General features: G+C 36.5%; 1 protein-coding gene across 1 annotated transcript in view; it reads right to left on the minus strand.

Moving 5' to 3' along the window:
• The window catches only part of LOC148949493 (zinc metalloproteinase-disintegrin-like batroxstatin-1), a 149,834-nt gene that overhangs the window by 5,657 nt on the left and 117,596 nt on the right, over positions 1 to 26,581 (minus strand). The window contains exons 8-10 of the mRNA XM_089093518.1: positions 23,502 to 23,642; positions 20,397 to 20,602; positions 17,222 to 17,411 (exon numbers count right to left, since the gene is read on the minus strand). Coding sequence (XP_088949644.1) covers positions 17,222 to 17,411; positions 20,397 to 20,602; positions 23,502 to 23,642 — 537 coding nt within the window. The remainder of the gene's footprint in view (positions 1 to 17,221; positions 17,412 to 20,396; positions 20,603 to 23,501; positions 23,643 to 26,581) is intronic.

Genomic DNA, 26,581 nt, shown 5'->3' on the forward strand with positions numbered 1-26,581 from the left:
AAAAGCTGGAATTAAATAGAAGTTGTTTCAAAAATTGGACAAAACTAGAGAAAAACAAAAAGTACTAAATCTTCTTGTATGTATAAAGGTTAAGATTAAATCAGCGAATTTTTAACTAAAAACTATATCATTACAATTTTTTATACTTCATTCTGAGTCAAAAAGCATTTTACGCAAAAACACAAGTTTTCAAAAAGGCGTATTGTTGACAGGTGCTGAAGATCTCGCAAAGCCTCCCAGTAAGCCACGGAGTTACTAGTTATAAGGAAGATTCTGGTATACTCCTATCTTTTGAACAGCAAAACAAGAAGGAGATATGTTGACGTTTCTAGGACTTCACCAATTGATATAAAAGGGCTAATAACAATGCTAAATATACCTAACTAAAAATCATAAGAGGCGAACATAATAGATGAATTTCGGACGGTCATTATTTCTTGAATTTAAAGCCTTTGACGAGACAAGACAGCACCAGTTCCTAAACGATTTTACCAAGCCTTATATATGAAAAAATAAGATAAGTAGAGATGACCCTAAAGCTCGTGTCACGCACCCCTGCTGCCACCTACAACTTTTTTACATAATTTATGTCTGTTTGCTGTCAGTGAGAATGAAAAACAGGAATTTTGTCACATTTATGGATGTTTTCTTGGATGGTTATGTGTGTTGGTCGATTTATTTGATGTTTTTCATGGATGTCAACAGCAATTTATGGTTTTTGTCAGTGAGAATTTGAAAAACAGGAACTTTCTCACATTTATGTCTGTTTTTATGGTTTTTGTCAGTGAGAATGAAAAAACAGGAACTTTGTCACATTTATGTCTGTTTTCTTGGATGGTTATGTGTGTGGGTCAATTTATTTGATGTTTTTCATGGATGTCAACAGCAATTTATGGTTTTTATCAGTGAAAATGGAAAAACAGAAACTTTCTCACTTTGTTGGATTATTGAGTCTAATGGGATCAGGTCAATGACACTTCCTTCTTGTGTGTTGCTCGAGGCAAATGTTATGAGTTTCCAGGAAACAGTTAGATCACTTGTTTCCTTCTCAGCCAATCAGCGAGTCAGTTACATCCCCTTCTCAGCCAATCAGAGGGCTGGCTTACATATTAGCAGTTGAGTGAATATAAGGTAAGGATTTTTGCTATAGTTTTATTAGTCTGTGAATAGAATTCAAAGGAGTGAGAAGAACAGTTTTGACTTTACTCATTTGGATATATATTTGTGTTGATGGCGAGTGGAATGTTTACCCTATTAGAAGTTGATAGTGGAGTTGATGCTAATAATACAAGAGCACCAAACATTGCGGTTGAAATTACGAAAGGATCGCGGCTTTGTCTGGAATGGGATGCAGTATATGCATGATATGTAATATCCTTGAGCAAATTTAAAATAGAAGATCAATTATGTTTCGCCGCAAAAGTTGATATAGCACTTGTGAATAGAGTTCATCGAGATTTAAGTGCTTTAGTGAAACATATCGAGGACAATAAACTCTATCGCTAATTGCACATGCCTAGTACTATTTATGCTATAATTATCTAATAAAATTGTTTCGAAAATGTTCCTTTTCTTTTCTGGTTAGTCTAGAGTTAGCGGTGAGATTGAAAGGACTGAAAAATGAATAAATTTGAGAAAGAGAGAATTAGATCAAATCTGGTGTCTATAGAAAAATATGTGATTTGGGATGACTATTTTCTTGATTTTTCTCTCCATCGCCGGACATTCTCTGAGGAACCATTTGGCATTAAAATGAAAACTGATTCTCCCCCATTGGACTATTGTATGAAACTTTTAAAATGTGATTCAAATGCTTATACTCAATTTATTGATATATTAATTGGAAAAAGGCAGAATAAAATTGTGGATATACTTTTGAAAACATTGCCAATGTAGATGGCTCCTCCTTCGAAAGAGGTAACGTCACAGAGTTACTCCTCTCCCCTTCCTCCACTTTGAATTTATCAAGCGAGGACGATCAGTTTCGTTTTAGCTGTGAGAGAGTTGACATCGGAAACCAAAAAATGTTCTATATATGTTCATTGTGCATGTACACTCTTGGCAGTTGGACTCAATGTGAGAATTGTACAATTATTGATGACAATAGTGAAAAGTGTAAATTATGTAATCCTTGTAAATTACATAGAGGCTATGCAGTACAAATTAAAGGATGTGATTCATATCTTGAGGAGGTGTGTGACTCTCACCCACGAGGACACCTGTGCTCCAAGTTTCACAATGATAAATGTGACCACTGGGAGAATTCTTAACCCAATATGACTGGAAAGAATGCTAAATGTGATTTTAGTTTATTTCTACGAGATTGGTATCGTCGGGGATTTAAATTATTCTGAGAAGTGGAATCTTGTCTAAGATTCTACTGTTGGGGTAACAGGACAATCTGGTTTCTACGTCATCGCTGTGACGACACTGCCTACTATGACTATAAACCAAGTGATTTTTAGTTGGCAGTTACCGAATGTGATTCACCACTTGAAAACACAGTATGTGATATTGCTTCAAATAGACAGATTGAAACTCGTGAATTTCATAATATGAATGCAAATAGTATCATTGACTATACAAAGAGATATGACAAGAGTGAAGTTACATTGTACTGCAGAAAATGTGACCCTGACTTTGCAGTCAACCAAGATCAATATACAGTGAATCCAAATGATTTACCAGCATTAGTGGTTCACGACAGTTGTCTATACACCGATGAAGAAATCTAAAAGTGAAGATTTAAAGACATTGTTGTATATATACATTTTATTAATAAACAAATTCACAAACATTTTTAAAGCACTTAACTCTTAGGGCACTGAAATCAATATTAAATACGCATGCAAGTATATTTTCGAATAGAATGTCGTTCAGACATGGATGGTCACCATAAATATGGAGAAACTGCTTTTAAGTATATTTATGATATCGGAAAGCGAAATATTGTATTGCAGTGAAACCAAAGCTTTTAGTTGCTAGAACCTGCGCCCTCCTTCGATTTTGAATAATAGTTTTCCCGCTGCTATCACTATAGCTGCTGATGTGGAGTGTGTAAAATGTATAGGGTAGGCCAAAAGAATCAAAAAATTCAATCGTCTTCATTGTTTGAAAGATGCACAGCCAATGACCCGTCAGCACAGTCGACGGACTGCTATTAACAATAATCAAGGTATTGTTCGCACTTTGAATTTTTCCAAGAAAGTCCGAGGGCAGACAATAGGATTTGTACTGGGACAGTTAGGGGTCCATATTAAATACATTGATTATTTGACTGGTGTTCATGGCGCCAAGTCTAGTAGAACACTACCTTCGGGAGTGATTTCCCAATAGGTTTCGTATTGATTTAGTGAGATTAGCGCAAGACTCTCAGCCAATGGGTTGCCAAATGTACACTCTAAGCGCATATTCCCTATACGTACTATACTCATATCCTGCATGCCAGACAAATCCAATACAATGATACCATATGTTTTAGCAAACATTTTTTCGGTTATACCATTTTCAAATAGTTGCAAATCATGATCTAGGGTTTGCATGGTCAACTCATACAATGTTCTATAGGATGTATCAAAGGATAGATTGTAGAGTGGGATACCATTTACTTTGCACACAAGAGATGAAAGTCCAAACATCTCGAATTTATGTGGGCATTCAGTCCACGATCCTATTGCACTGGCACTTTTTACAAATGCCAATGCAAGTTTCGAGGGGATTTCGCCATTGATAAAGGATGAATCGGTGAAGGTGCGTGACCCCATGGCAATATGACGTTGAATGGTGATTGTATGAGGAACAAGTAGTTTAATATTATTTCCATTGACTCTCAGTTTTTCCACGGCCAAAGCAACAGAACTCATAACCTGCTGTTTGCGTACATGAAGTATTGCCGAGGTGAGGGAGAGATTTACATCAGGATTGGCAGCAAGTTCCTTTCTCAATATGAAATTGGATGGTGCAAGCGTCAATTTTATATCCACTTTAACATTGGGCGGCAGCCATTGGGGTCTATTAAATATTTCATGATATATTTTTCCAACTAGATGTAATTCACTAGTTGTAGCATCTGTACTATCAGTATTAGTAATATATTCATATCCATTGTAGGCGCCTCTCAATTCTTTGTATGACTTGGGTGTCATCAACATGAATTGCATATAGCTTGCATAATTTGAGAGAGTGTTGCTTGTGCTCACCAGCGTGCCATTGATGTAGACACTAATTTGACGAAATAAATTATGTAGTATACAATTTTCATAGGATATTCCATCGGCCCCAACTGGCATTGTACTATCGGATTTCCGGACTTTCATTTGTAAATCTATAAATGTTGAAGACATGTCCATAAAGTAGTCTTCATTGGAATAAATTTGAAAGTGGATATTATCGGAATGCGGTTGTAGTGGATAGAATTTTTCATAGTATCCTTGCTTGACACGGACATACACACTTTAATCACTGAATAGATTAAATGAGGTGGTTATTAAAGGTTGGGAATCCTTTTGTGATAAATAGAACATTATAAGGCATGCAATTAAGAGTTGATTTAACAATATTCTTCTTCGTGCGTCTTGTTGTACTTCGTCTTTGACTTTTCCTTCTTTTCTTTGACAGGGGTGATGTCTTTCTTCTCCGTCCTGAGTAGAGACTGATGAGTGATGTAGTGTTCTAAACCTTTACCATTTTGTTTTAATCTCTCACCAAGGGTTCGCGCACTAGAACTAAGATTTTCCGTAGCACTTTTTTTAAAATCCTTACCAGAGCCCCAATCGTACAGTGTAGAGGATGCAAAATCTGTCGCAGCATGTACAAGATATTTTCTAGCCAGTGGTATTGAAGAGTGAAACAGCTTAGCAAATCAACTGCCACTACCGTAGCCAGACATTGACGAGTGACCCTTGTAATAGTCCATTCCATTGCCCTGTTGTCTTGGGCCAAGAGTATTAACATAGCAGTCAATATCAGGACAAGTGAATACCCCTTTTCTATTAGACATCTTACTGTTGAACGATGGGGCGAAAATGACATGTAATCACAGCCAAATCTTTTGAAATGGCTAGGGGATCACCCAGTTTAGTTCTTAGTGTTAACTGACAGAGTTCCAACTGGAAAGTTTTTACGGGGATATACTGAAGATGCTTTATATTTTAGTGGTGAATGTGCTCTCGATTGGTTTTTCGTTAAAGGACTCGTAGGAGGGGAACATTTGAATTACCAACCAGAGATGTTTCCGCAAATGAAGCGTAGAGAAATATACAAGTGTCTGTGGAAAAGGCAGGCGTGTAGTCAGCAAAAATGAAACTATTGTTTACGGCACTTTTACCATTGATTATATTGAGCTTAAAGCTAAGAACCTCGTTTAGATTATCATTGATAATAACCTTTTCATTGGCAATAGGTGACTCATCTAGATCTTACCCTCCTCCATTTAACAGTTGAAGTTAAAAGCATACTTCTTTCCGAGCAGAAAATTCTTTTATTAATGGAACGACATGAATCACTTATGCAGGTTAGTTCCTCGTAGCGTAATTCAATATATGGATAATCCATCCAATTGATTTTTTGAATTTGTTCTTGATCACCTGGTGGTGGCGGCCAATCATAGGGTCTAATTTTTATTTCATATTTACGATCCTTTTCTCAGGATGTCTTAGGTATTTTTGAGAATACAGTCGACAAGAGCCACTTCATATTTCCGTCGAATTTGATGGTGGGGGAGAGTTTCGTCCAAAAATCACTTGTTCTATTCAGATCATTGTAAAGAGGATCAGAAACATTGGACATGAAAGTCACATAGAAATCATTGGGCATTGTTAATATCTTCAGCACTGACACAAGAATCAAAATCCGAGTTGTATCCTAGCCAGCGAACAAGCAACTGTTTTTTGCCCCTACGAGTACGACTCTTTAATATCTTTTCAATTTGATAAATTTCACTACTGTTTCTAACTTTTTGTAATTCATATTCATAAAAACCGCCAAGGATCTCTTCATCTTTGGTGTCTCGCAGACGATACGTTGTGGGTTCAGTGTCTAGGATTTTGGACACTTTAAAAAGTTCGGTGCTCCATAAATAATTCCCTTTTTCACAAATATTGCTGGTTCTATTAATTTCAACACTATCACCAACATTGAATTTCTTTTTCTTTTTCTTCTCATTGCCATTGGAGTTTTGCTTTAGAAAAGCATCAAACGTATTCTCACTGTAATGAACATCCCGAGGGCTAGAGTTGGACAGAGATCAATGTGGTCGATGGTTGTATATCTGCATGATTTTATCTAAGTCATAAATAAAAGCCGATGTATTTTTCAATGTGCAATATCTTGAAATTAATAGACGAACCGTTCTTATTAATCGTTCGGCCAATGCAGCCTTTATCGGACTGTGACTATGATAAAGTGTTGTATTATATTTCAAAACAACCTTTTCCACATGAGGGTTAACAAATTCACTGCCACGATCCGATTGAATTTTTCTATACGAATCCTGTTCTAGAATAGATTCAATGGCCCGAGCAAATTCAACACCACTCTTTGACCGCAGTGGAATTACATAGGCATAGCGACTAAAGACACTGATTGACACCAGAATATATTTGTAGGGTGCATTGTGACGCTGTTGAACTGCGTCTAAAGTTAAAAGATCCGTTTGTATTATATGCAGAGGGAAAAAGGCTTTAGTTTGTCGATATTGTTTATTGCGAAGCCTGTGATTCCGATGTAGTGTGTAACTCGGTTCATTCTCTAGATACTCTTTTGCTTTTTTAAATGTGGTGGTGCCGGAGACAGCTTTAGAAAGCGTTTTGGGGGAACTTAAACTTCCCGCTTCACCAATATTTTCATAGACACCTTTCAAAACTTCATCCATTTTGAACGTAAACACGTAGTGTAATGTCCACTCCCCTTTTGCACACTGGAGGATGAATCAATTCGTCTTCGCTTTTGACTAGCAGCCACAGGTGTTGTAAAATCAGTAGTGGTAGTATTTTCAAATATTGAATCTTCTTCTTCTTTTTTAAATGGCGTTGGCGTTGTTGGTGGATTATATTCTCTTAGTTTCTTTAGAATTTGCTTATTGCCAATAAGACTTTTGGGGAAGTTTGATACACATAGAAAGGAGTATAGATTATTGTCAACTGATAAAATTCCTTTACGATTCGTCACCATATCACAAATTAAATCAACTAGATTGTAACTTTTTCCCTGAATTATAATTCGTTTCCCTGCGCTGTCGACTTGAACTTAATCACCAGTTTCCAACACGAGATAAGATAATACTCTTTTACTCTGTTCTTGATAGGTGACTGGCAATAGGTTTCCAATTTTCGATACAATCGAATTCAATTCCTTCTCCTTTGATTGTGCAGAATCTTGAGGAGATGTTTCCTGTTTAGAGGGATCGGCGGCGGGTCTCTCACGATAAGGTTTATGTTTGTCCATACGTCGCAAAGCATCTTGGAGTAAAAGCAGTTTTTTTATCATCGGCAATATTCTCACCATTAATGAATTTGCTTAGATTGTCTTCAAAATGTTCAACCCGCCAGAAGACAAGTTCAAATGGTGTCAATTTATAGAGTTTAGCAGTTCTTTAGAGAAAACTGTTTACAAGTCCTGCAATTATTGGCAGTAAAAGCGTGAAAAAGCTACCGCCTGCTTGAAGGAGCCGTTTTATTTTAAATTTGTTTCCCTTGTTTTTTAAAGCCAAGACACGTACAGTGGAACGATGTTGCTTTGTCTGTTGTCTAAAAACTTCTGGCAGTTGAACATTGCGCTCAGTTAAATTTAAACAAAGTTCAGATATTAGATTAATGAAATCATTGTCAACACCGTGTTTGAGTATGGCCTTCCTAAGCAAGGTTTTTGAAGTGCTTAAAACGGAAAATAAATGTCGTTGTTCATGTAGTTTCTTCAGTGTCATAATGGCAACTAATAGCCCTTTCTACTGCTCACCGGAAGATATACTGTAATTTCATTGTTGAAAATGTCGGTGACTACACATAGATCCTCGGGCGTGCTCTGATTAAGATCCAGCAAAATGTAACCGTAGGGCTTGCTAGTCGCCTGAGTGTAAGCTGACAACAGAAATGTTGAGGTACCGGGGTATATCTGCTTATTTATAGTTTGGTGTGCGCTGTAATACCGAACATCTCCATAGATAATATAGATAGTGAAATTACACAAGAATTTGATCTCTTGTACTCTGATGAAAGAGATTGTGTAGACCTACAGTAACGAAAATGTGACATTGGTGAAGCGGACAATGACCAGGTACAATGTGTCCTGCGAGAAGTCGTAGATACAGTCAGCAAAATCATCAATAATCAACCATGAATTCGGTTCAATAATATTGAAAATATCAAGTCCTATCATGAATTGTATTGGTATGTTGTGGCAATAGCTTTTATTTTATCATAGGACTCCTGCCAAATACTATAGCAATAGTATATTTTTTTCGGTTTTTCCAAAAACATTTTATCGCAATTTTGAATTATTCTAGCTAAAAGTGTTGTTTTATCCGACATTGAGGGCCCACACAGAAACGATCTGAAGGGTGTTTTAAATTGATACATGCTGTTGACAACAGTCGGACTATGACTAACTGTAAACCATATGTGTCCAATGAATAAGTATCAATAATTTTCCCATAGATCTATCTATTCAAGAACAACAAAAAAACAATATTTCATGGCAATATTTATTACGGTAATATGAAAACAAATGGTTCTTAACCATGAAAAATGATAACACTTACTCAACCTGAAAAAATTTCACTGTCAACATGAGAACTCTATTTGTTCAACATGAACATCTATAGAACTTTATAAATACAAAGTTTTTGTCTTTCAATAATTTTAGGTAAAAAATTTTATGTACAATAAAAAAAAACTTTTTGTACGTCAATAATAATAACACTTTTCTGTACGACACTTTTGTCCATCAATATTGTCTTTAATCACTTTTTTTGTACATCAACACTTTCTATACAACAACAAAAAAAAACTCTTGGAACATGAACTAGCACAGTTGAACATTACAGTAAATGTAAAAGTAGGGCCCCCCACCCTCCGGGAGCTGGCCGCGGGCCGGGCCCCCCACCCCCCGGGAGCCTTGATGGAAATACACTAGTTGTCGTCACTGCTCGTGGGTAGTGGTTGGGTTAGTTGGGTCAGTGGTGGTGGTTAGTTGGTTAGTTAGGTTAATTTATCCAGACCAAGTTGATTACGATAGTCTACGAATTCAACTTTGTCTGAAATACGTTAGCAGCCGTGAGGTAGGACACTCACAACATTCTCGAGCATATAGACCTTGTAAGATATACACGACATTGCATTTTTTTCCACTCTTAGTGTACAATTTCTGTACTGTAGAGAGTGAATTGCAAGCACCGGTTCACTCCGCACTAGGCTACCTTCTACATAATCTCTGTACACCCTCATGTAAAAATTTCTTTTTAAAAAGTGTTTAGGCACCCTGTTACATGTTTTATTTTCGTTCCAATGGGGAGCTTTAATACACAAAACTTGAAGGCCTGCGAACACCCCCCTGGATATTATATAGTTCCCCGTCTCTTATTTTAGTATTAATATCTAGTTGGGAGCTTGAAGCTTCACCAACTCGGGGTAGAGGGATGGATTCGAGTTGGTGAAATCCATCCACGAGCTGATGTGTTCCCCCTTTTCTAAATCACCCAATAAATCCTCAGTCCCATTTACCTTAAACAGCAGAGAATCTGTATCCCCATAGTAAACTTGAACCTCCCACTCCCGTGTCCATTGCACCTTGCACACATTGTAAAAGAACGGCAACATGAGCTTTTTTGAAATATCAAGTGCTGAACTACTGCCCGCTATATTCTTGTTCAGTACCACATATCGCTTTTTCCTTTTTAGAAGAACCATGCTAGCCTCTATGCTCGTGAATGATGTAAAATTGGGGTCGGCAATAATTCGTGCACACTCTAGAGGATCAGTCACGACGTCGCAGCGAGATCTGTTGCGTACGCTTTCACACATTTTGCCAAACGCTGAATTTAGGATGAGCTTGTACAATTCCTTCTCTACCTTGGAGTTTGCTCTAGAGCGTTTATCGACAAAAGTCTCGATAAACGTTTTCAAGTATGGTCGCTGATTGAACTGCAGGACCCTATGTATTTTGGTGATCTTGAAACCATTGTTCAACATCCAGTGCAAAAGCACATGGCGAACAACGATATTTTCCTTAGGGTCCAAATCAGCAATCAGTTTTTGTTTAGAGGGGGTCCAATGCATCCCCATATCCTCAACCAATGATCGATTGTAGGGGCTCAGCGAGTCCCTGGTCACTGGTCGATTGATACAGGGAAAAACAAAATCTTTGACTGAGTCGTGAGGCGCTAGCGGAATGTGACCATCAATTTCAAAGAACTATCTTTGTGGCCCATTTTCCTCGAAGATTTTAATGTCGGGGAGCTCACAAGGATTCTCAAGCCATTGATAATTGCAACACGGCAAAGAGTAGTGGGACATTGCCAAGGAGTACAACGAGTTCATGTCCAATAATACTGGATTTGACTTTACACCGGTGCTTTGTCCGCTAGGATTGGTTGACAAGACATGGTCCCCGCGAAAAACTTACCCTCCCCTCATTAAACGCTCCACAGAAAGGTGTTGATATACATCTGTGATTAGGCCTAGTTCCTCCCTACTGATTTTTAAAACTAAATTCATCACTAAATGGGGTCGAGAAAAAGAATATTTTATATCTAACCCGAACTTTGAATAGATTTGGTCTGTATTCTTACAGACTATATCTAACAGAGTTAAAACGTCACTGGCCAAGTACGGTCTACAATAATCCCACCCATTTTTACAATCCCCCTTAGCCCACACCTTCTTGGCAAACTCATATTCCTCACCTGTGCATTCACTGTTGGTTAGTGAATTGTGAAATTCTTCAATTGGAGGTAGTTTCACCTCGCTTAAGCGAGCGCCAGGACAGCAATAGTCATATGCATATACGCGATTGCAGGTTAATAGTTCATACATTTCACTGTCTGGAAAGTGCTGTTTAAGCAAGGGAAAACTATCAAAATTGTCGTTTTTCTCCAATTGAATCAGTTGACTCAATGTCTTGGTAAAAAAACTAAAAGAATCTAAAAACCTGATTTTATTCCAGCACGTACGTCCATTATCCACTACCTGCCATTTCAGTTCGAGAAGCACGAACTTCTCGGCCGAGTTGGGAATAATGTTATAGGTAAATGAATTATTTACCCATGGACTGTCTACTCCCCCTCCCTCCCTGTGCATACGTGCCAGTGCCGGTAAAATAAATTTTAAGTCATAATTTAAAATGTGGATAAAAACAGGGATAAAAAACTGTTGGCTAACATTTAAATTACACGATTGATGCGCTACCCCCCTAAAATTACTACCCCCCGATGATATTTCCTGCCACAAGTGATCATGGTCTCTGACTTTCCCCCGCCCCCTCTTTTCCCTTTAGACCCCTTATCCCCCTCTTAAAACTCCCCCTTACAAACCCAACATATTTTTTGATTTTTAATCGCGAGACGATCCTCTGCAGACAGCACCATTGGATAATGAGTGTTTCTCAAACGAGAAATAGCACCACTAGCCGTGCCAATTAGTTTAGTCAATGCCTTGACCATGCACTCGTCCCCCTCATCCAATGTTTCTACTATTTCTAACAACCTCATGCTGTTAGAACTGTCTCTTTGTGCATGAGCATAGGACACTGCAATGGTCTGATATTCTTTGATTCGGTTTGGATATTGGGGATCATTCACCTCCATCAGCTTAGCTTCACAGTCTAAAGATATTTTGTTGCACTGGAGGAGGGTGTTTTGGAAATTTTTAAAGCGTAGAATGGCCCTATCCCCTGAAACCATTTTCACTGTCTGGTATCCATGTCGGCTACAGTGTCTCATATGATTTTACAGCTCTAATTCAGTCCAAAATCTAGAGAGGCATGTCGGGCAGTAGAAACGCTCCCCCCTTTTCTTACCCTCCCCCAGATGTCTACTAATGTCTGTAATAGGGTTAAAATGGCCAATTGCATTCGGTTCACTAGGTGGTGTATATAACAACGAAACCCAGTGTCTGACCAAATCAATTGACGGGCCCCTTACGGGGAAGACCACCCCCTTCTTTTTAGAACGAGCCCCATCTTCAAATTCAGTTTCATACTGAACCACAGTAACGCCGATATTTGAATGGGCATTAGCCCTTTCAAAAATATCAATAGATTTTAGCGTTACTGGGTATTTTCCTTCTAAGCAAGAGAAATCTACAATTGGGAAATTGGACCCGTCCTTCCCATGTAAAGCCCAGTGATCTAAATTCGTCTTGGTAGCGTCACGTGCTAGAGGCTCGTATGCTGATATGAGGAAAGCATACTTGAAACACTTTTGACTTGTTTCAAAGCAAATCTTCTGGACACCTTGATAACCTACTATATCTTGATTATATTTTAATACTGTCTTCCTCTCACTACTACCAGTCCCCCAGATGAAAATAAAATCTTTCCTAATTTTACATATCGTAACGCTTAAATTTTCAACAAAAAAAACTACAGACCCACTTCCATTTTCGTTATAGTTCTCGAGATGCGCAATAATTTCTCCTACCAACTCCGAAAAAACACACTCAAAATTTGCTAAATTTGGATAAATTACGTGTATCTCGGAATGTATAAAATGATAGTAAACTTCACTTTTCCCCTCATTTAAATGGAAAACCTTTAACACAATAGAAACCTTAACTGAATCCCTACCCCCCCACAAGTGAATTTGGTTCACCAGTAGTGCACGAATTTTATCTACATAGGCAAGCACAATCTCTACAGGATCAAACACAAAATTTCCCCCCATAAGTGTATTAAATGGATCCCCAAAAGTCGCATTGAAAACAAATGTATTATTTGAAATTGTATTCGGTAATGGAAAATCTTGAAAAGTTGTAACCCCTGCGTGCCTGTTACACCCTTCCCCAAAGTGTTCAACACGCTTTGGACTATGCTCCACTTCAGTTGTTTGAATTGGAAGTTAGTAATCAGTGGGAGGAGGGCTCCCAGTAAAATCCTCTAAAATTTGTAGGGTATTTGGACTCAAGCCCGCCTGCTCAACTGTGCTAGGTTCTACATTGAAATAATTACATAAAAAATCATCAATATTAGAAGGTATTTCATCAGAGTTGTTGATACCATGCCAGTCATTAATAGCTGATGTTTTATTGTCATGAAACTCCATTGCCCCTTCAATGAGTTCTCCCTCTCCTTCACTCGATGGTGAGTAAGGGACCAATGCACCAACCTATAAATGAAAAATAGCTTATTTTCAAAGTGTTCAAATCAGCCCTACTGTTAAAATTTGGATTATTATTGCTTAATAGCATTTGGTTAATTCAACTGAAAGTTCCAACTTAAGATATTTACAATCTAAAACATTGCTTTACATAGAAGGCGGCAATTTGTTCAAAAAATAGTTTTCAATGTGTTCAAATCAGTTATTTTTTTTTGCGGCGCTTTTCGGGCCCGCAGCGCATCCTGCGGCGCTTTCCTGCCCCGCGGCGCATCCCTGCGGCGCTTCTCGGGCCCACGGCGCTTCATGCAGCGCTTCCCACAGCTCTTCCCGACCGGCTCCCAGCCCCCCTCCCTTTACATAATGTCCCTCAAAAGTTGATATATTTCTTTCTAATTCCACACAGATTCAGTGAACTCCTGAGTTTAATTATTGTAAGCCGCGCGAGTGTTCCGATTTCCAGGATTGAACTTCAACAGGCTGGAACCGTTAACTCGCTTTCCCCTCGCTAAAATCTATGCAATGGTTTGTAAGGCTCAGTGCAAATTAGAACGCTGGTATGTGACAGATGGATGGAATAATCTCTCTCTTAAAACTATGTGAAAAAAATAGAATTCACAGAGTTTCAAAGGTACCTAAAAATATTCGCTTATGAGATGGCGGCGAAGAGATAGCAACAGAGAAAATAGTAAAGATTAGAAAAAATTGCATTTTGAGTTTCAAAGGCGGTGATTATTAATTGTCTAGAAATTACATAAAAATATTCGCTTATGAGATATCGAAGCGATAGCAACAGAGAAAATAGCAAAGATTAGATAAAAGAGCGGTTTCTTTGCAAAAAAATTACATTTAGATATGTAATAGTGGGGGTGAGGGGTTAATATCTCGCTGCGATAAGTTTATATTGAGATTGAAAAATAGTGAAAAAGAAAAAAACATTGGAAGAAATAGATAGGTAGGAAAAAATGCTTACATTTGCATAATCCGTCTGGGCTTGGGTGTCGGATGGATCTGACATGGCATGCTGGAGGGTAAGCTCCTGACCTAGCGTTGATGGGGCAGCTATTAGAGGTCCAAGGAGAGCGGATGTGCAAGCGATGTCATTAATTTCTTGCGCAGATTGGGCTGCGAGTTGTACAGTAGGACCTGTGAGTTGTGCAGTCGAGCCAAGGGCTTGCACAGATGGCTGCACTTGACGAGGTGGCAGTGTGGAGCTGGGGGGTTTCGGCCAGCGGCCATATTGAACAACTGTTGCTCTTACAGGGGCTTGCATAGATGCGGTATTGATGTCGCTGGCTTGTATAGCGGGGTTCTCCACGCTTGTGGGCCATTCTCTTTTCGGTTTATGACCAGACTGTATGGGGGCTGGCAGTGATGGGGCTGCCTCACCCTCTCTTGCTCTCTTGGAAGGAGGGGGCACGCATTCTTCATAATTGGCCTTAAAGAAGAGAAAAAAGTTAGTATCAAAATAATTCCCCCCTTTTTACAGAAAGAAAGTTAGTACCCTCATCCATATAATTTTGTCTAGAAAAGTACTTATCACTAAGAAGCTCTCTCTTCCACCCTTTTTCAGCAAAGCAAAAAGTAAAAATGCATACTGGTTTATCAGCTCATTGAGTTAATCTTGCGATTTATTCAAGCGTAATGTAGATCAATAAAGAATATATCTTACTACCTTTTATTCAAAAGCTATAGCTAGAATCGCTAAAATATCAAAGAGAAATGGTTCGCACAACGAAGTAAAAAACAATTATCTTTTCATTTTCTATTTTGTCACCATTAAAAGCGTTAACCCATTCCACAACAAAAATCACGGATACAAGCCCCCTCCCCTAAATTTAGGAAACTTGTTATAGCTAAAATCGCTAAATTTGGATGAGAAATGGTTAGACACTGAAGTAAGAAACAATTATCTTTTCATTTCTATTTTGTCACTATTAAAAGTGCTAACCCCCTCCCCACCAAAAATCACGGATTCACGCCCCCTCCCCTAAATTTAGGAAAATTAACCCACCCTAGGTCTATCGCTAATTTGCAGACAAAATTAGCTGACCGCTATTTTCAGACAAACACTGAATTACATAAAAGCACTGAAAACCTCGATTGCCTAAAACCAGCTAATGTATACAGACAGGAAAAGGGGTGACAGCTAATTATAGGCTTCGCGCAGGAGCATTATTTCAAAACAGAACACTTAATAACAACAGTGACGGAAGTCTCAGTTAGAGAAAAGATTACAATATGGAAAAGCTAAATTTTTCGAGAGGATAAATATTTCTTTTTGCGAGAATTTGGTTGTAAAAACAATGATGAAGGGGGGTTAGGTTTTGAGGGTAAAAGAACACCTTTTATGTTTTCTATCGACTATAAAGATTGTATAGTGATGTTTGTATTGTATGGGGGGGGATTTACCTGAATATACGGGAGGGTGACCACGGAAAATAATTTTATTTTGAAAATAAAAACGGAACTTAAATGGTAAATTGAGGTTGCCAATTCTTCTAATTCATCACATTTATCCATTGTTGTTTGAACTATGTCAAAATACTTTCTGATAATTTAATCACATTGCATACCCGTTATAAACGAAATCTCAAGGTCGAATTGTTATGTAACGGGGAAATCATATGTAACCAGCCCTCTGATTGGTTGAGAAAGGATATGTATCCGACTCGCTGATTGGCTGAGAAGGAAACACGTGATCTAACTGTTTCCTGGAAACTCATAACATTCGCATCGAGCATGTACATTCTCAGTGACAAAAACCATAAATTGCTGTTGACATCCATGAAAAACAACAAATAAATTGACCCACACACATAACCATCCAAGAAAACAGACAAAAATGTGAGAAAGTTCCTGTTTTTTCATTCTCACTGACAAAAACCATAAAAACAGACATAAATGTGATAAAGTTCCTGTTTTTCAAATTCTCACTGACAAAAACCATAAATTGCTGTTGACATCCATGAAAAACATCAAATAAATCGACCAACACACATAACCATCCATGAAACATCCATAAATGTGACAAAATTCCTGTTTTTTCATTCTCACTGACAGCAAACAGACATAAAATATGTAAAAAAATTGTAGGTGGCAGCAGGGGTGCGTGACACGAGCTTTAGGGTCATCTCTACTAAGATAAAGCTGTAGTTACATTGAATTGAAGCGGCCGACTCTAGATAAACGCTCTAGCCTTCTAGCCACAAATTCCAACTGTCACAGGGAAATGTTTTACTAAAACTAATTTTCTTTTTACCGACTCTAACTCATAACTCAAAATCTACCTCATAGTAGTGAGCATCAAATAAATTATTTTTTACCATATTCTTATGTCTAGTGTGTCAGACAAAACTAAGAACTGATAAGACTATAATATCCTTCGCTTTCTAAAAAAAAAATTACACTCACTAAAAATGATTAGAGGATACGAACAAAATATTATCAATAAAAAAAAGCTTAGACTTAGACTTTTCAGACGACTCAGACTTAGATCACTTTTTTGTGGTGTTGAGGGAGGAAAGAAAGGTTATTAATATATTTTTGGGCCTGAGTCTCCCCCAAACATCATGTATCACGATTTGATATTGAAACTTTCATGATGGTATTCACTTTAATAATTAAAAAAATGCTTATGGAGTGGGGACACTTAAATTCTTCTATAATGTCAATTAAATGTTGTCAGCTAAATGTTGTCAGAACCAAGATCATAGCAACTGTACTTTGGGACAAGATGCACCCTAAGTGGTCCTTTCATCATTACATTAAATTGATCTGGTTCAAGTCTAAGGGGCAAAAATTTCATACAGAGGGTTTCAAAAAGCTATTTACCATCATGATAAATTTTTGTCACTGATAGTGAGGAATGCGTTGAAAATCACACTAAAAAAAGGACAAAATAAAAATCAAACGTACTTTTTCTTTTCCACATTTAGTACCATCTCTCACAAGTCCTCTGTCCACCTGGCCCGTTGTCTGGGTGCCACGGCAATGATACATTCTGTCTCCATCAGATTCAATAAACCTCCAGCTATCTTTCAGCCGAACTATTGGCCGTGCACCGTCATCCTTAGTGGTGCAGAGCAATACGCCGCAATAAATATCTCTAGGAAAAGATATGCTTATGGGAAGAAACGATAAAACCTTAAGGTAAAGTGCTAATTATACCAGTTCGTTTAACACACATTTAAAATACCAGTAACATGAAAATGAAAACATCTTTTGCCTCCTTGCTCTATCTTCATACTTGCAAATATACATACTTGCATCCTTGCATTCATACTTGCAAAGGTCTATTCATTCTATGATTTTTCTTTTAGCTGTTACAAGAATATTTTGGTAAAAAGCCTTCCACGAAATTTTTGTGGACAGTGTTGCCATGCTGAACCGAAAAATAAAACAGAATAAGCGTAAACTAGTTCCTTTAGTTTGACGATGCTTTTCGCTATTAAAAATTGAAACATAAATAATTTTTTGATCCCCAGTATGTGAATCACACGTAATTTTCCGTTTACGCAATTGGTGTAAACTGGATGAATACCCTCCAGGTAAGCCCTGATCTTTTGATGGTTATTTCTATGACATTGAATAAGCGTCCAATCTAGATTTTTATCTTGGAATTGGGGATATCTACTTAATATTCTTACTAAATGTAAGAATATCTACTAAATGAAGAAATAAAAGTGATGTTTTCAGAATCAGAAGAAAACAAGGATTCGAGTAATATGTGAATAGAGTTTTGAACCACTAAATGGATAAATAACAAAACAGGATAACTGATCTTTCTAAGATATTCCTTTAAATAAGTCAATTAACTAACAATTCGAAGTGCTTAAGCTTGACTTATTTTAACAATAATGCATAGCTCAGATTTACAGCAGACCATTCCTGGAAGGTTTCAACTTAATAACCATAGCTGTTCCTTTTAATATTGTAGATACGGCCTTTTGACAGCCAAGCTGCACATATACCCTGCTGGTTTAATTCAACATCTTCTCAACATTCCCAGAAAGTTTCAGTTTAGTGACGTTAGCTGTTCCTGAGATATTGGAGATACATACCTTTGACAACCTGGATACACAAAGCATCTTATGGTTTAGTTCAACGGTCCCCTCTAAAAATCAACTGAAAACTTTAACGTAGCCTAATACTGAGCCACTCCTGAAATATTGTAGACACGCCCTTTTGATAAACAGGATATACGTTGTGCCTTTCGATTTATTTTAACGGTGGCCGGTGTTTACCCCCCGGCAATTACCCCCGCTCCCCCGAAAATACCCCCTACGGTCAATACCCCCGGCGAATACCCTCCCCCCCCCGTGGAAAATAAGGCTTTCCAAATTTGAGAATTTTATTAGAGTTTTATTTTTTTTTAATTTCCGTAGGGGGAAGGAATTTTGGTACTTGTGTATAATGCGCCACTCACTCAAGTTTACGCTGTGTAAAATTCGAGAACACACCGGTTTTTTTCCTTAGTTTCTTCGTCACTTTAGAAAAAAATTTAGGCTATAGATTTGCACATTAGGGGGGGGGGGGTAAAGTATAGCGGGTCTGCATGCAAAATGTGTTTGGTACAATTATTCTGTATATTAGATAGATAGATAAATAAGTGTATTTTAAAGCCAAATATACGGCCATGAACACAGTTAATATCCCCCTTAACATTTCTGAAAGTTTCAACGTAATACCCTTAGCCGTTCGTGAAATATTGAAGAAGACCTTTTGATAGCCAGCATGCATGTAATGTGTTTTGATTTAGATCAACATTCCCCTCAACATTCTTTGAAATTTTCAAATTAGCACGCTTAACCGTACCTTACATTTTAAATATACTCCCTTTTGACAACCATAATGTACACAATGTCTTTTAATTTATTACAAGACCCCGCTCAAAGTTTCCAAAAATTTCAACTTGATGTTCGAAGCCATTTCTGAGGTATTGTAGATGATGCATGCAGTGCCTTTGACATCCTGGATGCATGTAGTGCCTTTTTATTTAGTTAAAAATTCCCTGAAAGTTTCAACTTGATACCGTTAACCATCCAAGAAATGTTGCAGGTACACCCTTTTGACAGCCTGGATATAGTCTATTTTGATTTAGTTCAAGACCCCTCTCGACATTGCACGATAGTTCAAATTCAACAAACTTTGCTATTCCTCAGATATTGCAGACGTATCCTTTAACGATCTGGATACACCTAGTATTTATTGAGTTAGTTCAACATCTTCTCAACTTTCCCTGAAAGTCTTAACTTAATACCCTTAGACATCCCTAGGATATTGTACAAGCCCCCCTTTCCTATTATAGAATATCTGTTTAAATAGTCTGGATCATTTAGGTCCCTTGCCCCGGGGGCTGTGGGGCTCATATCGTCCCCGGATGCATATTTGTTGAATCTTTGACTATTTTAAACAAAATTACTATCTAAAACTTTTGGTCAAATGTATTTAGAGGGTACGGGGGACCGGATAGAGAGAAGAGAAAGGTAAGGAGGTGGTTGCCTTTTGATCACTTCTGAGTCTTAAAAAGAGCACTAGAACTTACAATTCCAAACAAAATGAGCCCCCACAAAAGTTTGAAGGCTCCCCCTTCCACATGAAGTGGCTCCGAGAAAAAAAAATAATAAATAAACATTAAATAATACATAGAAGACTTATGGCTCTTTATTACAAGCAACATTAGAGCTTTGCTTCTGATCTGGTTTTACTCAGTCTATTCAATCGAGTAATTAATCGGTTTTAAAAGAATGGATTTATGTGATTGTATTAGCGCAATCCATCAAAGTTTTTCAAGAATGTCTTCTTGTTTGTGCAGAATTTACAGCATAACTAAGATCAGATACTATAGTATTGCTATTCGTGATTTTTGATATGAGAATCATATCTTTTCTATATCACCGACATGTCAAAGTAAGGTAAACAAAATTGACCTTTAAGCGAATTGACACACAAATGAGCCAAGGTTGGTTCAACTATCACAATTAAATTTATTGGAATTGTTATAATTATAATGCATCGGCCCGTCCTGGAGTTGAAGTTTCCATTTCAATCCATTTGATACAAAAGAAACGGAAAGTTTTAAATAACTTACTCATCATTACAGCGCTCATACACAGTGATATTTCTTCTGTGATCAAAATAGTAATTGCAGTATCCAACAGGTCGTCTTCTTGAAGCTGATCCTGTTCGACTGTTAGCCCTGTAGCAGCCATATTCTATTCTACTAAATTCATCACCCCAGATTATTCTACACTGCTGGTATATAGGTGGCGGGCAGATTCCTTTGACACAAAAAACCTTTAAGATAATGTTTCGTTAAGGGTTTGAAACACAGATAGGTTCAATAAAGAGCGTAGAATGCTCATCGTTATAATGTCATCGTAACACATTATTGCCACAATTGTCGACGAAACGAATCCTGTCACAAATAAAAGTAGATGTAAGCAAACCAACTGGTGATATTTCTCTATGTTTGTTGGATTATAGAAAACTAGCGCTTTACTGAAAACACAAAACAATATAGTAGTTTTGGTACAGTAAAAGTAAACCGTTTTAGTTGACAAATAGTAGACATTTTTTGAATGTACAGAAATGAAATAAGCTTAGAAATATAAAGATAAAATGTTTCTATAGGAAAATATTTGTGTAAGAATATACAAATATTTGGTCTCAATACTCCTGTTACAAATAAAAGTAGATGAGCTTTTTTTATGTACATTTGTCACATGCCTCTACTCCGTATGAACTGTCTGTTAGTCAGATGGTTTTATCTTTAGCTATAAGAAAACAGAAGAAAAAACATACTTGGCAATTGTGGCAAGCCAGGTACATTTCTGCTAAATATGTTCAGATCTAGCATAAAGATTGGAGGTAGGGGTATTGAGGATACCTCTGTTTTTTATTTAATAAATTAAATAAAAAAAAAACAAGTTTTTTAACTGAAAGTAAGGAACGACGTTAAAACTTAAAACGAACAGAAATTATCCCGTATTCGAAAGGGGCTGTCACCTCCTCAACGCCTCGCTCTCTACGCTAAAGTTTGACTTCCTCACAACTCTTATTTTTTTTTAACAATAAATAAATTTAGCGTAAAGAGCAAGGCGTTGAGGAGGGGACAGCCCCTTTCATATACGGAATAATTTCCGCTTGTTTTAAGTTTTAACGTCGTTCCTTACTTTCAGTTAAAAAAACTTGTTTTTTTTATTTATTTTATTAAGATAAAATGGCTCCATCTAGGTATAGATTAAATTAAAAAAAACAAGTTTTTTTAACTGAAAGTAAGGAGCGACATTAAAACTTAAAACGAACATAAATTATTCTGTATATGGAGGAGAATGCCCCATCCCCAACGCCTCGCTCTTTACGCTAAATTTTTTTATTGTTTACAAAAAATATAGTCTTTAGAAAGTAAAAAATTATATTGATTAGTAATGATGTATGGAGGGGCCATCTTGTTTCAATTAAGGACTACTTTATGTGTGTTTTAATTTTAATGTCGCTCCTTACTTTCAGTTAAAAAACTTGCTTTTTTTTATTTAATTTTTGAACGTTTTTGAATAAATGCAGGTTTTGATCTTGGCTCACCGTACATGAATAATTACAACAAAATTTTCATATTAATTTACTTTTATTTGGTTAAATGGCTTTCTCGAAATTTGTTTAATTTTATTTACGAACGTTTTTATTAGTAATAAATATACGTAACTTACGAATTAACTTACGTAACGAACTTCTATATTCATGTTTTTTTAATACGTATATTAGGGGGTTCACCCCCTAGTTAATACCTTGTTCTTTAAGCGAAAGTTCGAATTTTGTTCCAATTCTTTAAAAATGACCGCTTAATCACAAAGGCCGTTAATTAGAATAAATAGCTCTTATGAAAGTACTTAAAAAATCTTTGGATTAAAGAGCGAGGTGTTGACTAGGGGGTGAACCCAATCATATATGTAATATTTTCTGTTCGTTTAAAGTTTTGACATTGCTGCTGTTGCAGTTGAAAGTTTTGATGTTGCTGCTGTTTTTTTATATTTAATTTCTGATCTTTTTTTTAAATAATGCTGGGAAGTCCGGCGTCCCCTTCATAGCAAGGTCCCTTCCCCCAGGAAAACTTCCTTCATGGAAAGATCCTCCCACATAACCCCCGATCTACCCCCCCCCCACTACCAGGAAAAATCTCCCCTGAAAACGTCTGTATACTTCCCAATAACCAATACTATATGTTAACATTGGGTAAAGTTCATAACTTTCAGCCCCCCCCCCCTGGGAACTTCGGAGGATTAAGTCATCCTAAAAGACATACTTATAATATTTTCGAACATGCTGAACAAAATGGCCATCTCAAAATTTTGATCAGGTGACTTTGGGGAAAAAATGAGCGTTGGAGGGGGCCTATTTGCCCTCCATTTTTTTGGTCACTTAAAAAGGGCACTAAAAATTTTAATTTCCGTTCCAATGAGCCCTTCCACAATATTCTAAGACCACTGGGTAAATACGACCACCCCTGGGGGAAAAAACAACAAAAAAACAGATAAACATGCACGTGATCTTTCTTCTGGCAAAAAATGCAAAATTCCACATTTTTGTAGATAGGAGCTTGAAACCTCTACAGTAGGGTTCTCTGATAAGCGGAATATGATGGTGTGATTTTCATTAAGATTCCATAATTTTTAGGGGGTCTTTCCCCTTTTTTCGAAAATCAGCCAAATTTTCTCAGGCGCGTAACTTTTGATGTGTAGTGTTAAACTTGATGAAACTTATATATTTGGAATCAGCCTTAAAATCTGATTCTTTTGATGTATCTATTTGTATCAAAATACCGTTTTCTAGAGTTTCGGTTACCATTGAGCCGGGTCGCTCCTTACTTACAGTTCGTTACCACGAACTGTTTGATTAGATTGGTTTGTTACAAAAAAAGCTTAAACTATTATGATAAGCAGTCATCTATGAGAAGGCATAAGAAATACAGACACTAGATGGCTAAAATTATAAAACTCAAATAGCCTTAAATCAATGATGCTAGAAAAAAAACTAAAGGATATCAATAAATGAAAATAAATAAATTAGAATAAGAAACAAAGATACTCGTCAAAAAAGGCTGGGAGCAAATATGTCATAGCAGCAAATAGTGACAATAGTAATTCATAGTGAACAAATTAGTTTCTAATCACCTTCAATTTTTGAAAATTAAACACACCTCACCGTTCCGACAAGGTTTTCCGTCTGGTTGATATTTGTTAGGTGGACAAAACTCACTGTAGCCGTCACAAGTTTCTGGTAGGTCACATTCGCTTATTTTTCTTCGACAAACCGTACGTTTCGGTTTCAAAGTGCAAGTCTGAGACAAAACAATTATTAGTTCAAGAACTAGGTTTAAATAAAAAACCAAAATTAAGAACAACTCCACTTATTGTTTTGTAGATATGATGCAAAGGAAGAAAAATAAATCAATTTCCGAGGTAGCTTAAATAGCATAAACAACAATTCGTGGTGTTTCAAATAGATTTAGATTCAGGATAAAAGGGGTTAAGATAAAAAGATCAAGTAATAAGAGTTCTTGAGATGTATGATATTGAAGCGTTGACATCAACGAGTGAAACTTGGTATTTATGTTTTTTTTTCTTGAGGAATGTATTTAAGAATACTGTGCTATATGGCCTTTTTTTTTTTTTTTTTTTTTTTTTTTTGGCTTTTAATAAATTTGGGAATAAATTGCAAAATATACCATTTCCACATATTCATCAGCTGATTCGTTTTATTTCTCAATATCCAATACTTTGGCTTTATTAATGCATTTTTTTGGCATTTCAAAATTATAAAACAGTAGCAGCAAATTACAACTGACAGATTTTGATATTTCAGCAATTATTACCTGACTTTACTTTTCCACACTAAAATACTTTCAGTTAAGCACTAATTAAGCTTTAGTGCAAAGAGATATGAGTTAAGGAGTATGGCAGCGCCCCTCACGTACTTGGTATCAAGTACTGGGTAAATTTCATGCTAATCTTTAATTTCCCTTGGTCAAGTTTGTTTAAAATTTTTCTCACTAACTGGATTCAGGAACTTAACTCTAGAATGTTGAAACCTGCAAACAGATGTTTGAGGTTGGATTGTGTACTTATCTCTTATAGCCACCACGCTCAAGTTCTTGGTCGAGTATAACCAGTTTCCTTCTGTATTTGAGTATATACTCAGTTATAATCAGCTTAGCATGAGAGAGATAAACTACAATGTAAATACATTTAAATTTAATGTTTTATACATAGAGTTGGTATTTTGGTTAGGTTAGGTTAGAAACCATTTAAATACCATTTAATATAATGTATTCTGGGCACCCTGCTTTCCCTAGTTCTCTGTTGTAGTTTCCATAAATTTTTTTTTTACTAAAGTATTATATTTTCATCATATTTAGGTATAGGCCATTTTATTAGGATTAACATTACTTCACTTCTTGAGTGTGGTGGCTATAAGAGATAAGTACTTTGGATTGTACCATATAACTAATTTTACAGAATTGAGCATATAACTTAATTTGCTTAGATAAACTGATTTATGAACCGTAAGTTCTAGATTCCACCACAATAAAATTAGAAAAGTTTATGTAACAAAATTTTTATTCTATTTCATCCTCAAAACAAACATTGGACTTGCTAATAATATTTACTAGAGTAATTAATCAGGCACTGAAAATAATATATTAATGCCTCTTTAGACCAGTTTGGTAAATTTTTGGAACACTGGCTCAAATTTGCTCGATTAAAATTCTGGGCCTTTTGGGAGGAAATTGTAGCCCTGTAGCATGGAATGTCTGAATACATCAGAATGATGTATTCAGTAAAAAAAAAATGTATTCAGAAAAAAGATCACATATGATGTATTCAGAAAAAAGTTCTCACTAATGTCATCAGTACATATTAGTGTGATCTTTTTCCACTATATGAAAAGGGTAGCCTAACTTTAAAAATAAAGAAGAGAAAAACTCTTTCGAATGGCCCTATGCTCTTTTAGAAGATGTTTTAGAAGAGAACTTATCTGTGTATCTCCCATCCCTGACATCGTGAAGCGATTCATGGTTGCAGCAGTAGCTGTTAATTTTTATATAGAATTAGATTAAAAACGAGTTTTTTTTAACTAAAAGTAAGGAGCGACATTAAAACTTACAACAAGCAGAAATTAATCTGTATATGAAAGGGACTGTCCCCTCCTCAACGCCTTGATCTTTACGCTAAAGTTTTATTCTTTCTCAAAACTCTATTTTTTAAAACAAACCGGTTTCTTCGTTAGCTTTTTTCACCTTAGCGCGAGACAAGACAAAGACAAGTGACAGAATATATGGGAAATATATAATTTGTGCTATATAGTTGAACATAAGGGGGGGGGGGGGTAGTAAATGAGGTTGAAATTTTTAAGTCAGGAAACAATTATTTCCATGTATATGACCACTAAAAAATTACAAAAGAATAGCGAGGTATCTGGAAATTTTGATAACTAAATTTATCCCAGTATAAGGTAAATGTAATGTTTCATTTCAGTGTTTTTTCCCAATGTTAAGTTTTTTTTTTTTTTTTAAATTATCGTTTTTCCAAGTATTAAGTAATATTATTAGGCTAACGTAGTGTTTCATTTAAGTGTTCTATGATGATCGCTTATCATAGTTTATGTTATTTGTGCCTTTCATTTATGGTATTTTACTGTGTTCATGGCTTTATATTTAGCTTTAAAATAAACTTATCTATCTATCTATCTAATATGTAGAATAATCGTACCAAACACATTTTGCATGCAGACCCGCTATAATTTACCTCCCCCTCCCTAATGTGCGAATCTATAGCCCAAATCTATTTCTAAAGTAACAAAAAAACTAATGAAAAAACCGGTGTGTTCTCGAATTTTACACTGAGTAAACTTGAGTGAGTGGCGCATAATACACAAGTACCAAAATTCCTTTCCCCTACGGAAATAAACAAATAAGACTCCAATAAAATTCTTAATTTTGGAAAGCCTTTTTTCCACAGGGGGGGGGGTATTTTCCGGGGGTAATTTTCCGTGGGGGGTATTTTCTAGGGGGTGTTTTCCACAGGGGACGGTATTTTCCAGGGGGAATATTTTCCGGGGGTTATTTTCTGAGGGAGGTAACATCGGGGGGGGGGGGGGGTTAAACGCCTAGAACCAGTATAAGGGGATTAAAAGAATAGGCAGAATTTTGTAATTGTTTATTGATTTTTCTATTACAATGGATCTGTCAACATACAATGGATTTACAGCTTCCATGAT

The sequence above is a fragment of the Artemia sp. Qi Xiang Cuo genome, chromosome 8 (assembly GCF_049724085.1).
Source record: "Artemia sp. Qi Xiang Cuo chromosome 8, ASM4972408v1, whole genome shotgun sequence".
Classification (NCBI taxonomy): Eukaryota; Metazoa; Arthropoda; class Branchiopoda; order Anostraca; family Artemiidae; genus Artemia; species Artemia sp. Qi Xiang Cuo.